Below are 17500 nucleotides of genomic sequence, written 5' to 3' on the forward strand. Positions count from 1 at the left end.
TGATAAATATTCACACAATAAATATTGTTTGTTATTCCACACGGCAGCAAAAATGTCCACAATAATCTCAATAGTCTGGCAGAAAGCAAAGGTTGCCGGTAAAAAGGTTGAAGACCGCCCCGCCCTACTGCATGGGCATGTAAGGCCAGTTGAAGCTGCTCCCCGACAGCAGCATGTCCCGGATCAGGGTCTCGATGGGGGTCTTGCCCACCAGGCGCACAAAGAAGAGCTGCTCGATGACGGAGGACGAGACGGAGCGCAGAGACGGTAGGCGAAGCAGCAGCTTGCCAAAGCGGGTGGGCTGGTTGGGGTACTGACTCCTGACGTACTCCTCCAGGGCGCACTGGGACTTCTCCTGCAGACCCTCCACGTGGCTCACGTCCGACAGCCCGCAGGCGTCTGCCGGGAAGAACAGGCATCACAAAGGAGTCACTCCAAAGATCCTCTATATCAGTGGTCCCCAACCTTTTTGTAGCTGCGGACCGGTCAACGCTTGAAAATTTGTCCCACGGACCGGGGACAAATTTTTACATGATTGGGCGGGGTGTATTTAATTTTTTTTTTTTTTTTTTTTTTTACATAAATAAATACAATCATGTGTGCTTACGGACTGTATCCCTGCAGACTGTTTTGATCTATATTGATATATAATGTATATATTGTGTTTTTTATGTTGATTTAATTTAAAAAAAAAAAAAAACTTTTTTTTTTTTTTTTTTTTTTAATTTCTTGTGCGGCCCGTTACCGGTCCGCGGACCGATTGGTACCGGGCCGCACGAGAAATTTAAAAAAAAAATAAAAAAATAAAAAAATTAGAAATTCAAAAAAAAAAAAAAAAAAACATTTTTTTTTTTACCAATCCTCCAGGGCGCACTGTACCAATCGGTCAGCGGACCGGTGGTTGGGGACCACTGCTCTATATGACAGGAGTTATTTACTGTTTTTAGGAATCGGTCACGATTTAAGTACGTACTGGGAAAAAAAAAGTGTTACTCAAAGGACTGTGCAGTTTTTAAGAAACACCATTCCAAGATTGTCTATAAGACAGGAGTGCTGTGCCTTTTTTGGGGGGGAATTTGTTCAAAAAGTCCACGCTGCAAAAACATTATGCAAAGATCTTTTATATAACAGGAGTGTTCTACTGATTATAAAGGAATCTGCTGCAAAAACTTTAGTCAAATAATAATAATAATATTAATATATTTTATTTGTAAAAAGCACTTTACGTTGAGTAAACAACCTCAAAGTGCTACAGTGTATTAAAAAAATAAATAAATAAAAAATAAAAATAAAAAGATGCAAGAAATAAATAAAAATAAAAAAACAGCAAAATAGCTAAAACTAGTATGCATATCTAAAAAAAAAGGCTTTTTAAAAAGAAGGATTTTTAAGCCTTTTTTAAAAGCATCCACAGTCTGTGGTGCCCTCAGGTGGTCAGGGAGAGCGTTCCACAGACTGGGAGCGGCGGAGCAGAAAGCCCGGTCTCCCATTGTTCGTAGCTTTGTCCTCGGAGGTTAAAAAGATCATTTATATGACAGGAGTGCACTGTGGGTTTTTTTTATGAATCTGCTACTAAAATTTTAATCAAAAATCTTTTATACGACAGGAGTTATTTACTGTCTTTAGGAATCGGATACCAAATTTAAGTCACGATTTAAGTACATACTAGAAAAAAAAAAAGCGTTACTCAAAGGACTTTGCAGTTTTTAAGTACCTACTAGGAGACACCATTCCAAGATTGTCTATAAGACAGGAGTGCTGGGCCTTTTTTGGGGGGGGAATTTGTTCAAAAAGTTTAGTCCACGCTGCAAAAACATTATGCAAAGATCTTTTATATAACAGGAGTGTTAAAGGAATCTGCTACAAAAACTTTAGTCAAATAATAATAATAATAATAGATTTTATTTGTAAAAAGCATTTTACATTGAGTAAACAACCTCAGTGCTACAGTGTATTAAAATAAATAAATAAATAAATAAATAAACATTAAAATATATAAAAAATTAAAATAAATAAAAACTAGAACAGCAAAATAGCTAAAACTAGTATGCATATATCTAAATAAAAAAAAAAGGAAAAAAAAGGCTTTTTTAAAAAGAAGGGTTTTTAAGCCTTTTTTAAAAGCATCCACAGTATGTGGTGCCCTCAGGTGGTCAGGGAGAGCGTTCCACAGACTGGGAGCGGCGGAGCAGAAAGCCCGGTCTCCCATTGTTCGTAGCTTTGTCCTCGGAGGTTGGAGGAGGTTAAAAAGATCATTTATATGACAGAAGTGCACTGTGGGGTTTTTTATGAATCTGCTACTAAAATTTTAGTCCAAAATCTTTTATATGACAGGAGTTATTTACTGTTTTTAGGAATCGGATACCAAATTTAGGTCACGATTTAAGTACATACTAGAAAAAAAAAGCGTTACTCAAAGGACTTTGCAGTTTTTAAGTACCTACTAGGAGACACCATTCCAAGATTGTCTATAAAACAGGAGTGCTGGGCCTTTTTTGGGGGGGGGGGAGATTTGTTCAAAAAGTTTAGTCCACGCTGCAAAAACATTATGGAAAGATCTTTTATATAACAGGAGTGTTCTACTGATTATAAAGGAATCTGCTGCTAAAACTTTAGTCAAATAATAATAATAATAATAATAATATATTTTATTTGTAAAAAGCACTTTACATTGAGTAAACAACCTCAAAGTGCTACAGTGTATTAAAAAAATAAATAAATACAAATAAATACATTAAAAAATAAAAATAAAAAGATATAAGAAATAAATAAAAATAAAAACAAAAACAGCAAAATAGCTAAAACTAGTATGCATATCTAAAAAAAAGGCTTTAAAAAGAAGGATTTTTAAGCCTTTTTTAAAAGCATCCACAGTCTGTGGTGCCCTCAGGTGGTCAGGGAGAGCGTTCCACAGACTGGGAGCGGCGGAGCAGAAAGCCCGGTCTCCCATTGTTTGTAGCTTTGTCCTCGGAGGTTGGAGGAGGTTAAAAAGATCATTTATTTATTTAAGAATCTGCTATAAGACTTTAGTCAAAGATCCTTTAAATGACAGGAGTGCACTGCTGTTTTTGGAATTTACCACAAAAGCACGAGTCAAAGATCCTCTATATGACTGTTTTTAAGTACTGCAGAAACGTGAGTCAAAGATTGTTTAAGGACATGGAGAGCTCTGCTCTTTTTAGGGATTTACGTTGGTCAAAGATCCTTTATATGACAGGAGGACGCTGCAGTTTTTAGGAATCTTACACAAAACTTTAGTCAAAGATCCTTTAAATGACAAGACTGCTGTTTTTAAGAATCTGCTATAAAACTTTAGTCAAAGATCCTTTAAATGACAGGAGTGCACTGCTGTTTTTGGAATTTACTACAAAAACACGAGACAAAGATCCTCTATATGACTGTTTTTAAGTGTTGCAGAAACGCGAGTCAAAGATTGTTTAAGGACACGGAGAGCTCTGCTCTTTTTAGGGATTTACGTTGGTCAAAGATCCTTTATATGACAGGAGGACTCTGCTGTTTTTAGGAATCTGCTACAAAAACGTCAGTCAAAGATCCTTTATGGCAGGAGGACGCTGCAGTTTTTAGGAATCTTACACACAACTTTAGTCAAAGAGCCTTTAAATGACAAGACTGCTGTTTTTAAGAATCTGCTACAAACATTTCAGTCAAAGACCCTTTATGACAAGAGGACGCTGCAGTTTTTAGGAATTTTACACAAAACTTTAGTTAAAGATCCTTTAAATGACAAGACTCTGCTGTTTTTAAGAATCTGCTATAAAACTTTAGTCAAAGATCCTTTAAATGACAGGAGTGCACTGCTGTTTTTGGAATTTACTACAAAAACACGAGTCAAAGATCCTCTATATGACTGTTTTTAAGTACTGCAAAAACGTGAGTCAAAGATTGTTTAAGGAAACGGAGAGCTCTGCTCTTTTTAGGGATCTACGTTGGTCAAAGATCCTTTATATGACAGGAGGACTCTGCTGTTTTTAGGAATCTGCTACAAAAACTTCAAAGATACTTTATGGCAGGAGGACGCTGCAGTTTTTTAGGAATCTTACACACAACTTTAGTCACAGATCCTTTAAATGACAGGAGTGCACTGCTGTTTTTGGAATTTACTACAAAAACACGAGTCAAAGATCCTCTATATGACTGTTTTTAAGTGTTGCAGAAACGCGAGTCAAAGATTGTTTAAGGACATGGAGAGCTCTGCTCTTTTTAGGGATTTACGTTGGTCAAAGATCCTTCATATGACAGGAGGATTCTGCTGTTTTTAGGAATCTGCTACAAAAACTTCAGTCAAAGATCCTTTATGGCAGGAGGACGCTGCAGTTTTTAGGAATCTTACACACAACTTTAGTCAAAGATCCTTTAAATGACAAGACTCTGCTGTTTTTAAGAATCTGCTATAAAACTTTAGTCAAATATCCTCTAAATGACAGGAGTGCACTGCTGTTTTTGGAATTTACTACAAAAGCACGAGTCAAAGATCCTCTATATGACTGTTTTTAAGTACTGCAGAAACGTGAGACAAAGATTGTTTAAGGACATGGAGAGCTCTGCTCTTTTTAGGGATTTACGTTGGTCAAAGATCCTTTATATGACAGGAGGACTCTGCTGTTTTTAGGAATCTGCTACAAAAACTTCAGTCAAAGATCCTTTATGGCAGGAGGACGCTGCAGTTTTTAGGAATCTTACACAAAACGTTAGTCAAAGATCCTTTAAATGACAGGACTCTGCTGTTTTTAAGAATCTGCTATAAAACTTTAGTCAAAGATCCTTTAAATGACGGGAGTGCACTGCTGTTTTTGGAATTTACTACAAAAACACGAGTCAAAGATCCTCTATATGACTGTTTTTAAATGCTGCAGAAACGCGAGTCAAAGATTGTTTAAGGACATGGAGAGCTCTGCTCTTTTTAGGGATTTACGTTGGTCAAAGATCCTTTATATGACAGGAGCATCTGGCTGTTTTTAGGCACATAAATATTTACATTAGTCAGGTTTCTTTCACTTTAAAAACATATTTTGTGAAAAGTCCTGCTGCGTTTTTATTTATTTATTGACCTACAAAAGAAAAGTAAAAAAAAAAGATATTAACCAAATAAAAACTGCAATATTTCACGTTTTATATTTCAAGAAAAAAATATCAATTCAATAGAATTTTTTCTACGCGTTTTAATATTGCAGTGTTTTATTTTGAATGAATTTAAAAATGTTAAATGATGTTTTTAAAAAATAGAAAAAGCGAAAAGAAAAGATCTGTGCAGGCGACCTGCGGCGACCTCCTGCTCGCACGCCATGATGGCCTCCTAAGTAGGACACGTGCACGCGCTCATGCGTGTCCTCCTCGATACACGCTGGTGTACTACTTACTACGTGTACTACTTACTATGTGTACTACTTACTACGTGTACTACTTACTATGTGTACTACTTACTACGTGTACTCTGGCTGATGTACAAATGCTAAATATGGGGAATGTCTTCAAGTAAATATGATGAATTATTGAGTTGAAAGTGTGAGAGGTCACTTCAGGTCACTGCTGAGGGAAGATGTTACATAAGGTGCTGCTTTTTCCCAGGGGACCTGAACGCATCCGCCTCAACACATTTGATGTGGCAAATAAATGTAAAAGACTAAAAAGTGCATTTTTGAATAAAAATGAAATGTTTTCACTTACAAAATAAAATACTAATTTGTGTTTTAAAATGTATGTTTATTAGTCGGCTGTTGTTTTTTTTTTACAGTCTGTTGCTTTTTAATGAATATGACCAATTAAATTTGTCAAAGATCATTTATATTACAAGAGGACTCTGTTGTTTTTATGGATTTACTACAAAAACATGAGTCAAAGATCTTTTATGTGACAGGAGTGCACTGCTGTTTTAGCTATCTTCTACAAAAATATTACTAAAGGTTCCTTTGGATTTTGCTGTTTTTGGGAATCTGCTACAAAAAATTTAGTCAGAGATCCTTTATATGACAGGAGTGCACTGCTGTTTTTAGGAATCTGCTACAAAAAACTTTAGTCAGAGATCCTTTACATGACTGAAGTGCACTGCTGTTTTTAGGAATCTGCTATAAAAGCTTTAGTCAGAGATCCTTTACATGACAGGAGTGCACTGCTGTTTTTAGGAATCTGCTACAAAAACTTTAGTCAGAGATCCTCTTTATGACAGGTGTGCACTGCTGTTTTTAGGAATCTGCTACAAAACATTAAGTCAAAGATCCTTTATATAACAGGAGTGCCCTGCTGTTTTTAGGAATCTGCTACCAAAACGTTAGTCAAAGATCCTGTAAATGACAGGAGTGCACTGTTATTTTTGGAATTGACTCCAAAAACATCCGTCAAAGATCCTTAATACAACAGGAGAGTTCTGCTGTACCTACTGTAGAAACGCTGGTCAAAGATTGTTTAAAGGACACAGAGCGCTCTGCTGTTTTTAGGGATTTACTACAAAACGTTAGTCAAAGATCCTGTAAATGACAAGAGCATGATACTGTTTTTAAGCATATAATTAGATATATATTATAATTATTCCTGTTCAAATAAATGTAAAAGACCAAAATGTGCATTTTGAAATAAAAACAAAATGTTTTCACTTACAAAATAAAATTTCAATTACAAAATAAAATACCAATTTGTGTGTTTTAAAATGTAAATTTATTAGTCGGCTGTTTTTTTACATTCTGTTGCTTTTTAAATATGCTTAGGAATTAATATGACCAATTATGAGTACGATCTGACACTAATTGTTGTATAGAGGATCTTTGATTGTTATTAAGATGGAGCTTGAACGACCTGACACTAATTGTTGTACAGAGGATCTTTGATTGTTATTAAGATGGCCACTAATTGTTGTATAGAGGATCTTTGATTGTTATTAAGATGGACACTAATTGTCGTATAGAGGATCTTTGATTGTTATTAAGATGGCCACTAATTGTTGTATAGAGGATCTTTGATTGTTATTAAGATGGACACTAATTGTTGTACAGAGGATCTTTGATTGTTATTAAGATGGCCACTAATTGTTGTATAGAGGATCTTTGATTGTTATTAAGATGGACACTAATTGTCGTATAGAGGATCTTTGATTGTTATTAAGATGGCCACTAATTGTTGTATAGAGGATCTTTGATTGTTATTAAGATGGACACTAATTGTCGTATAGAGGATCTTTGATTGTTATTAAGATGGCCACTAATTGTTGTATAGAGGATCTTTGATTGTTATTAAGATGGCCACTAATTGTTGTATAGAGGATCTTTGATTGTTATTAAGATGGACACTAATTGTCGTATAGAGGATCTTTGATTGTTACTAAGATGGCCACTAATTGGATCAGTGTTTAGTGTCCTGCGTGGGTGCAAGGCGTGGCCATGACGTCACGACGTGACGTACCGGTGGTGAAGAGCGCGATGGCCTTGATGCAGCTGTACTCTGCCGAGTCCACGTGCAGCACCTTCAGCTTCTCCACCTGCTCCTGGAAGACCCGGATGTGGTCCACGAAGGCCACCACGCGCTCGGCGGACATGGGCGAGGCGTGCAGGCCGGCGGCGGCCAGCAGCGGCGCCACGTGCACGGGCATGGCGCACTGCGCGGCGTTGAGCACGAACAGTTCACTCCACGTGAGTCTCAGCAGCGCCACCTGGTCGCACACCTGCAGGTGGGGGAAGAAGGGGATGTGGCGCGCCCACTCCACGGCGCTAAAGAGCATGCGCGCAGCCAGCTCGCAGATGTTCTCCACGCCCGCCAGGCACTGCGCATGCGCGCCGTAGGGGTAGGGCTCCGCCCTCAGCAGCAGTGAGATGTAGCCGGACAGGTGCGCGTGGTGACACTGCAGGGGGGCCCCGCCGCTCACACCCTGGTGCGCCTGCGCGGGCATGCGGCCTCTCTGCACGGCTGCGTGCGCAACACAAGGAGAGAGAGAGATGTCGGTCACACACACACGCACGCGCCCTCAGGAAGCTTCCGGCGAACATCGCGTGCAGGCGCGGGCTTGGAACTGCCGCTAAATTTAGCACTCGCGCTGTCTGATTCTCACGCACACACACACACACACACACGCACACTCACATGCGCGCACACACACACACGCACGCACACACACACGCACACACTCACATGCGCGCACACACACACACGCACACTCACAACTCACATGCGCACACACACACACAAACACACACACGCACGCACACACACACACATGCGCGCGCACACACACACGCACGCACACGCACACACACACTCACATGCGCGCACACACACACACACACGCACACTCACAACTCACATGCGCGCACACACACACACACGCACACTCACATGCGCGCGCACACACACACGCACACTGACAGGCGCGCGCACACACACGCACACTCACATGCGCGCACACACACACCCACGCACACTCACATGGGCGCGCACACACACACTCACATGCGCGCGCGCACACACACACACACACGCACACACACACACGCACACTCACAACTCACATGCGCGCACACACACACGCACTCACATGCGCGCGCACACGCACACGCACACGTACACACACGCACACACACACACACACACACACACGCACACACACACACACACACACACGCACGCGCACACACACACACACACACACACACACACTGCTTAATATAACAATAAGTAATTCAGGACAAACAGCAATAAAGCGCAGAATGACAATTATTACATTTCTAAGTGGATTTATTTGACTTTTTGATTTACTTCCTTATTAAAATGTATGACACATTTAATTGATTTTTTTTTTTTCTTCAGTACTGAGCGATATTTAGTTATATAAGTCAAAGTCAAAGTCAAAGTCAGCTTTATTGTCAAACAACTGTTTGTACAGGACATACAGGTGGACGAAATTACGTTCCTCTCACAACCACGGTGTCTATAAATATAAAGTGTAAAAGAAGAATAAAAAAGACAACAATTTAAACAGTCGCATGAGGGGGGGGAAAAATATACAGGGGAAGAAGATATTACCAGAATATCTATAATATCTATCTATTGTATATACAGTATTGCAACGTAAGTATTCAAGTATTCAGATGGGAGTGCAAAGTGCAATGTAAACAGTGTAAACAGTTAAAACAGTTAGCAGCATTTTGAGTCCGGAGTAAAGTGGCTAAGTGATAGATGGTGTGTGTGTGTGTGTGTGTGTGTGTGTGTGTGTGTGTGTGTGTGTGTGTGTGTGTGTGTGTGTGTGTGTGTGTGTGTGGATGAGTGGGGGGGGGGGGGGTGGGGTGTAGTGTCTCAGTTCACAGTTCAGATCAGATTGCAGGGCAGAGTGAGAAGGGGGGGGGGGGGGGGGGGGGCCGGGAGAGAGTTCAGCTTCCTGACAGCCTGATGGATGAAGCTGTCTCTCAGCCTACAGAGCTATCACATACATTACAGGAGGAAATCTTTGGACACGCATTGTGACTTTTAAGTGACTATTTTACTGCAGTTACTTAAAAAAAACTATATATATATATATATATATATATATATATATATATATATATATATATATATATTAGGGATGTCCGATAATGGCTTTTTGCCGATATTCCGATATTGTCCAACTCTTTAATTGCCGATACCGATATCAACCGATACCGATATCAACCGATATATACAGTCGTGGAATTAACACATTATTATGCCTAATTTGGACAACCAGGTATGGTGAAGATAAGGTACTTTTAAAGAAAAATTATAAAATAAAATAAGATAAATAAATTAAAAACATTTTCTTGAATAAAAAAGAAAGTAAAACAATATAAAAACAGTTACATAGAAACTAGTAATTAATGAAAATTTGTAAAATGAAGTGTTAAAGGTTAGTACTATTAGTGGAGCAGCAGCACGCACAATCATGTGTGCTTACGGACTGTATCCCTTGCAGACTGTATTGATATACCGTATTTCCTTGAATTGGCGCAGGGAATATAGTATTCGCACGTCTAGAATTACTGCCGGGTCAAACTCGTTTCTCAAAATAATTAACGCATGCTTGGCCTTATCGCCGGTTTATTATTGAAGCTGGATCAAATTCGTTTTGCAAAATATTAATTTTATTATCGCATGTCTGTAATTTTCGCCGGGTCAAACTCGTTTCGCAAAATATTTAGCATATGGCTAGAACTTCCACCGGGTCAAATTCGTTACGTCACGAGTGACGCATCTGTCCTCATTTTCAAAATGGAGGAAACTGCTTTCAGTAGTTTACAATCGCACAAAGGAAAAAAGATAAAGAGCTTTTCAGTAGGATTTAAGGTCCAAGCTATTGAATACCGGTACAGTATGCTAAAGAGAACAGTAAGCAGCTATGTTTTATTAATATACCGTAGCTGCGTGTGTGAAATACTGTATAAGTCATTAAATGACTCCCTCCTCCTGGTGGTAGAGGGCGCTGCCGCGCTAGTGATCCTTCTTGCGACTTCCGGTACTGCAGAAGAAGTGAACACACGCAGCAAGAGATTTTTTTTTCTGTCCTCTGCCTGAACTTTTAAAATGGAGGATTACATACATAAAATAAAACAGTTTTTTAAACTGGACTTTCAATGGAAGCAGGAGGTAATAATTAAAGGAATATCTCCATCGAAACAGAGACTTTTAAAACTGAAGAAAGAAAATAAGGAAGACTTCTATAAACAAGTTATCGATGCTTTTGGTCAGAAGGAGCTGCAAATGGACTCCATTTATAAGTACAGGTAAGACCATAATAACGTTTTTTTTTAATTAAATGTGCTTTTCATGATGGTATGCTTACATCACACTCAAAGCGCACGCCTAAATTTTATGGATTCCTTTTGGTAAACGCCGGAGTGAGAAGAGGTTTTAAAATAATTACCGCATGCACGGCCATCCCGCCGGCTTCCGGTAAACGCAGGTGTGACAGGAGGTTTTAAATTAATTAACGCCCCTGCGGCTATTCAAGGAAATACGGTATATTGATATATAATGTAGGAAGCAGAATATTAATAACAGAAAGAAACAACCCTTTTGTGTGAATGAGTGTAAATGGGGGGAGGGAGGTTTTTTGGCTTGGTGCACTAATTGTAAGTGTATCTTGTGTTTTTTATGTTGATTTAATTTAAAAAAACAAAAACAAAAAAAAACGATACCGATAATAAAAAAAACTATACCAATAATTTCCGATATTATATTTTAACGCATATATCGGCCGATAATATCGGCAGGCCGATATTATCGGACATCTCTAATATATATATATATATATATATATATATATATATATATATATATATATATATATATATATATATATATATATATATATATATATATATATATATATATATATATATATATATTAGGGCTGTGAATCTTTGGGTGTCCCACGATTCAATTCAATATCGATTCTTGGAGTCACGATTCGATTCAAAATTGATTTTTTTTTCAATTCAACATGATTCTCGATTCAAAAACGATTTTTTTCCCGATTGAAAAGGATTGTCTATTGATGGAATACATAGATTTGAGCAGGATCTACTCTATTGATGGAATACATAGATTTGAGCAGGATCTACTCTATTGATGGAATACATAGATTTGAGCAGGATCTACTCTATTGATGGAATACATAGATTTGAGCAGGATCTACCCCAGTCTGCTGACATGCAAGCAGAGTAGTAAAGCTTTTATAATTGTAAAGGACAATGTTTTATCAACTGATTGCAATAATGTACATTTGTTTCAACTATTAAATGAAGCAAAAATATGACTTATTTTATCTTTGTGAAAATATTGGACACAGTGTGTTGTCAAGCTTATGAGATGCCATGCAAGTGTAAGCCACTGTGACACTATTGTTCTTTTTTATTTTAATGTCAAATGATAATGTCAATGAGGGATTTTTAATCACTGCTATGTTGAAATTATAACTAATATTATCCATCTTATATCCATCCATTTTCAAAGTCAAAGTCAAAGTCAAAGTCAGCTTTATTGTCAAACAACTGTTTGTACAGGACATACAGGTGGACGAAATTACGTTCCTCTCACAACCACGGTGTCTATAAATATAAAGTGTAAAAGAAGAATAAAAAAGACAACAATTTTCCTACCGCTTGTCCCCTACGGTCGTGGGGGGTGCTGGAGCCTGTCCCATTTATCATTAAATCATTTGAAAAACATTTTTTAGTAAATAAGCACATTATTGTGTTAAATTAGGACGGAGACTTTTAAAAATTAGCAAATAAACAAACGTTAAATTAAGAGCTTATTTGAAATACTTTTTTTTTTTTTTTTTACAAATGAGTAAATAAACGAAGTATTGTGTTAAACTAGGGGCATTTTTAAAAGATTTTTTTTAATAAATAAAGGAATTATCGTGTCAAATTAAGAGCTTTTTTTAAAATGTTTTAAAAAAATTAGTTATTTAACGAATTGTTGTGTTAAATTAGGAGCCTTTTTGGAAGATTAAAAACACATTTAAATAAACGAATTATTGTGTTAATTTAAGAGCTTTTTTTAAAATAATGTTTTAAAAAAATTAGTAATTTAACGAATTGTTGTGTTAACTTAGGAGCCTTTTTGGAAGATTAAAAACACATTTAAATAAACGAAATATTGTGTTAATTTAACCCAATATTACTTTAATATTTCAAAAAAGCTCTTAATATAAGATCTCTTAATTTAAGAGCTTTTTTGAAATATTAAAGAAACAGTACATAAACGAGTTATTGGGTTAAATTAGGAATTTTTGTGAATTATACTCAAAACATTTTTTTAGTAAAGAAAAAAAATATTGTGTTAAATTAGGAGCTTTTTCAAACTTTTTTTTTAAATTTTATTTTAGTTTTGAATAAATAAACGAGTTATTGTGTTAAATTAGGAGCACTTTTAAAACAGTGTTTAGTAAATAAATTATTGTGTTAAACTAGGAACTTTTTGGAATATTTTTTAGTAAATAAACACATTATTGTGTTAAATTAGGAGACTTTTAAAAATTAGCAAATAAACAAATGTTAAATTAAGAGCTTTTATGAAATACTTTTTTTTTTTTTTTACAAATGAGTAAATAAACGAAGTATTGTGTTAAACTAGGGGCATTTTTAAAAGATTTTTTTTAATAAATAAAGGAATTATCGTGTCAAATTAAGAGCTTTTTTAAAAATAATGTTTTAAAAAAATAGTTATTTAACGAATTGTTGTGTTAAATTAGGAGCCTTTTTGGAAGATTAAAAACACATTTAAATAAACGAAATATTGTGTTAATTTAACCCAATATTACTTTAATATTTCAAAAAAGCTCTTAATATAAGATCTCTTAATTTAAGAGCTTTTTTGAAATATTAAAGAAACAGTACATAAACGAGTTATTGTGTTAAATTATGAATTTTTGTGAATTATACTCAAAACATTTTTTTAGTAAAGAAAAAAAATATTGTGTTAAATTAGGAGCTTTTTCAAACTTTTTTTTTAAATTTTATTTTAGTTTTGAATAAATAAATTAGTTATTGTGTTAAATTAGGAGCACTTTCAAAACATTGTTTAGTAAATAAATTATTGTGTTAAACTAGGAACTTTTTGAAATATTTTTTAGTAAATAAACACATTATTGTGTTAAATTAGGAGACTTTTAAAAATTAGCAAATAAACAAATGTTAAATTAAGAGCTTTTATGAAATACTTTTTTTTTTTTTTACAAATGAGTAAATAAACGAAGTATTGTGTTAAACTAGGGGCATTTTTAAAAGATTTTTTTTAATAAATAAAGGAATTATCGTGTCAAATGAAGAGCTTTTTTTAAAATAATGTTTTAAAAAAATAGTTATTTAACGAATTGTTGTGTTAAATTAGGAGCCTTTTTGGAAGATTAAAAACACATTTAAATAAACGAATTATTGTGTTAATTTAACCCAATATTACTTTAATATTTCAAAAAAGCTCTTAATTTAAGATCTCTTAATTTAAGAGCTTTTTTGAAATATTAAAGAAACAGTACATAAACGAGTTATTGTGTTAAATTATGTATTTTTGTGAATTATACTCAAAACATTTTTTTAGTAAAGAAAAAAAATATTGTGTTAAATTAGGAGCTTTTTCTAACTTTTTTTAAAATTTTATTTTAGTTTTGAATAAATAAACGAGTTATTGTGTTAAATTAGGAGCACTTTTAAAACATTGTTTAGTAAATAAATTATTGTGTTGAACTAGGAACTTTTTGAAATATTTTTTAGTAAATAAACACATTATTGTGTTAATTTAGGAGACTTTTAAAAATTAGCAAATAAACAAATGTTAAATTAAGAGCTTTTATGAAATACTTTTTTTTTTTTTTTTACAAATGAGTAAATAAACGAAGTATTGTGTTAAACTAGGGGCATTTTTAAAAGATTTTTTTTAATAAATAAAGGAATTATTGTGTTAAATTAAGAGCTTTTTTTTAAATAATGTTTAAAAAAAATTAGTAATTTAACGAATTGTTGTGTTAATTTAGGAGCCTTTCTGGAAGATTAAAAACACATTTAAATAAACGAATTATTGTGTTAATTTAAGAGCTTTTTTTAAAAATAATGTTTTAAAAAAATTAGTAATTTAACGAATTGTTGTGTTAATTTAGGAGCCTTTCTGGAAGATTAAAAACACATTTAAATAAACGAAGTATTGTGTTAAACTAGGGGCATTTTTAAAAGATTTTTTTTAATAAATAAAGGAATTATTGTGTTAAATTAAGAGCTTTTTTTTTTTAAATAATGTTTTTAAAAAATTAGTAATTTAACGAATTGTTGTGTTAAATTAGGAGCCTTTCTGGAAGATTAAAAACACATTTAAATAAACGAATTATTGTGTTAATTTAACCCAATATTACTTTAATATTTCAAAAAATCTCTTAATATAAGATCTCTTAATTTAAGAGTTTTTTTGAAATATTAAAGAAACAGTACATAAACGAGTTATTGGGTTAAATTATGAATTTTTTGTGAATTATACTCAAAACATTTTTTTGGTAAAGAAAAAAAATATTGGGTTAAATTAGGAGCTTTTTTAAACTTTTTTTTAAATTTTATTTTAGTTTTGAATAAATAAACGAGTTATTGTGTTAAATTAGGAGCCCTTTTAAAACATTGTTTAGTAAATAAATGATTGTGTTAAACTAGGAACTTTTTGAAATATTTTTTAGTACATAAAGAAATTATTGTGTTAATTTAGGAGCCTTTTTGAAATATTTTTTAGTAAATAAACACATTATTGTGTTTAAATTAGGAGCCTTTTTTTTAAAATGTGTGAATAAATTGTTGGAGTAAAATTAGGAGCATTTTTAAAACCGTTTTTAGTAAATAAAAAAATGATTGTGTTAAATTAGGAACCGTTAAAAAACATTTTAAAATAAATAAACACATTATTGGGGTAACATTAGGAGCATTTTAAAACATTTTTTAGTAAATAAAATAATTATTGTGTTAAATTGAGAGCTTTTTATGACATTTTTTAGTAAATAAACAAATAATTGTGTTAAATTAGGAGCCTTTTGAAATATAAAAAACAATAGCAAATAAATGAATTATTGTGTTAAATTGGGAGCCTTTTAAAATTTTTTTAGTAAATAAACAAAATATTGTGTAAATTTAGGAACCTTTTTAAAACATTTTTAATAAATAAACGAAATATTGTTTTAAAATTGGGAGCTTTTTAAGAATTGTTTTAGTAAATAAACAAGCTATTGTTAATTTAGGAGTCTTTTTTAAATACTTTGCAGTAAAAAAAATAATTATTGTGATAAATTAGGAGCCTTTTGAAATATAAAAAACAATAGCAAATAAATGAAATACTGTGTTAAATTGTGAGCCTTTTTAAAACATTTTTTAGTAAATAAACAAAATATTGTGTAAATTTAGGAACCTTTTGAAAAAAATGTTTGTAAATAAACAAATTATTGGAGTAAAATTAGGAGGCTTTTAAAAACATTTTTAGTAAATAAACGAAATATTGTGGAAATTTAGGAGCCTTGCCTTTTTTAAGTATTTTTTAGTAAATAAATAAAATATTGTGTAAATTTAGGAAACTTTTTATAACATTTTTAGTAAATAAACAAATTATTGGGGTACAATTAGGAGGCTTTTTAAAACATTTTTAGTAAATAAACGAAATATTGTGGTAATTTGGGAGCCTTTTTGAAATATTGTTTTAGTAAATAAACAAATTATTGGGGTAAAATTAGGAGGCTTTTAAAAACTTTTTTAGTAAATAAACGAAATAGTGTGGTAGTTTAGGAGCCTTTCCTTTTTTAAATATTTTTTAGTAAATAAACAAAATATTGTGTGAATTTAGGAAGCTTTTTAAAACATTTTTAGTAAATAAACAAATTATTGGGGTACAATTAGGAGGCTTTTTAAAACATTTTTAGTAAATAAACGAAATATTGTGGTAATTTGGGAGCCTTTTTGAAATATTTTTTTAGTAAATAAACAAATTATTGTGTTAAAATAGGAGCCTTTTTAAAAACAATTTAGTAAATAAACGAATTATTGTGTTGAATTGGGAGCTTTAAAAAAAAGTGAATAAATGAAATATTGTGTTAAACTGGGAGCCTTTTGAAAACATTGTTTAGTAAATAAACAAAGTCTTGTGTTAATTTAGGAGTCTTTTAAAATATTATTAGTAAATAAACGAATTATTGTGTTAAATTGGGAGCTTTTTAAAAAATAAAATAAAAGTGTAAATAAATGAAATATTGTGTTAAATTGGGAGCCTTTTGAAAACATTGTTTACTATGAACAACGTATTGTGTTAATTTAGGAGCCTTTTAAAATATGTTTAGTAAATAAACAAATTATTGGAGCTTTTTTTTTTTTTAAAGTGTAAATAAATGAAGTATTGTGTTAAATTGGGAACCTTTTGAAAACATTGTTTAGTAAATAAACAAATTATTGGGGTAAAACTAGGAGCCTTTTTAAAACATTTTTAGTAAATAAACAAAGTATTGTGTTAATTTAGGAGCCTTTTAAGATATTTTTAGTAAATAAACAAATTATTGGGGTAAAACTAGGAGCCTTTTAAAATATTTTTAGTAAATAAACAAATTATTGGGGTAAAACTAGGAGCCTTTTTGAAACATCTTTAGCAAATAAACAAATTATTGGGGTAAATCTAGGAGCCTTTTGAAAATATTTTTAGTAAATAAACAAATTATTGGGGTAAATCTAGGAGCCTTTTGAAAACATTGTTTAGTAAATAAACAAATTATTGTGTTAATTTAGTTACCGTTTGAAAAGATTGTTTAGTAAATAAACAAATTATTGTGTTAATTTAGTTACCTTTTGAAAACATTGTTTAGTAAATAAACAAATTATTGGGGTAAAACTAGGAACCTTTTAAAATATTTTTAGTAAATAAACAAATTATTGGGGTAAAACTAGGAGCCTTTTTGAAACATTTTTAGCAAATAAACGAAATATTGTGGTAATTTAGGAGCCTTTTTGAAAAAAAAAAAGGAAATAAACAAATG

General features: G+C 33.0%; 1 protein-coding gene across 2 annotated transcripts in view; it reads right to left on the reverse strand.

The window, feature by feature from the left end:
- Nucleotides 1-17500, reverse strand: part of LOC133629928 (COUP transcription factor 2-like) — a 20152-nt gene that overhangs the window by 811 nt on the left and 1841 nt on the right. For both annotated transcript variants that reach the window (XM_062021062.1, XM_062021069.1), the window contains exons 2-3: nucleotides 7411-7911; nucleotides 1-399 (exon numbers count right to left, since the gene is read on the reverse strand). The exon at nucleotides 1-399 is cut by the window's left edge and continues 811 nt beyond it. In XM_062021062.1, coding sequence (XP_061877046.1) covers nucleotides 125-399; nucleotides 7411-7911 — 776 coding nt within the window. In that variant the 3' untranslated portion in view covers nucleotides 1-124. The remainder of the gene's footprint in view (nucleotides 400-7410; nucleotides 7912-17500) is intronic.

Source organism: Entelurus aequoreus, linkage group LG02 (assembly GCF_033978785.1).
Source record: "Entelurus aequoreus isolate RoL-2023_Sb linkage group LG02, RoL_Eaeq_v1.1, whole genome shotgun sequence".
In the NCBI taxonomy this organism is placed as follows: Eukaryota; Metazoa; Chordata; class Actinopteri; order Syngnathiformes; family Syngnathidae; genus Entelurus; species Entelurus aequoreus.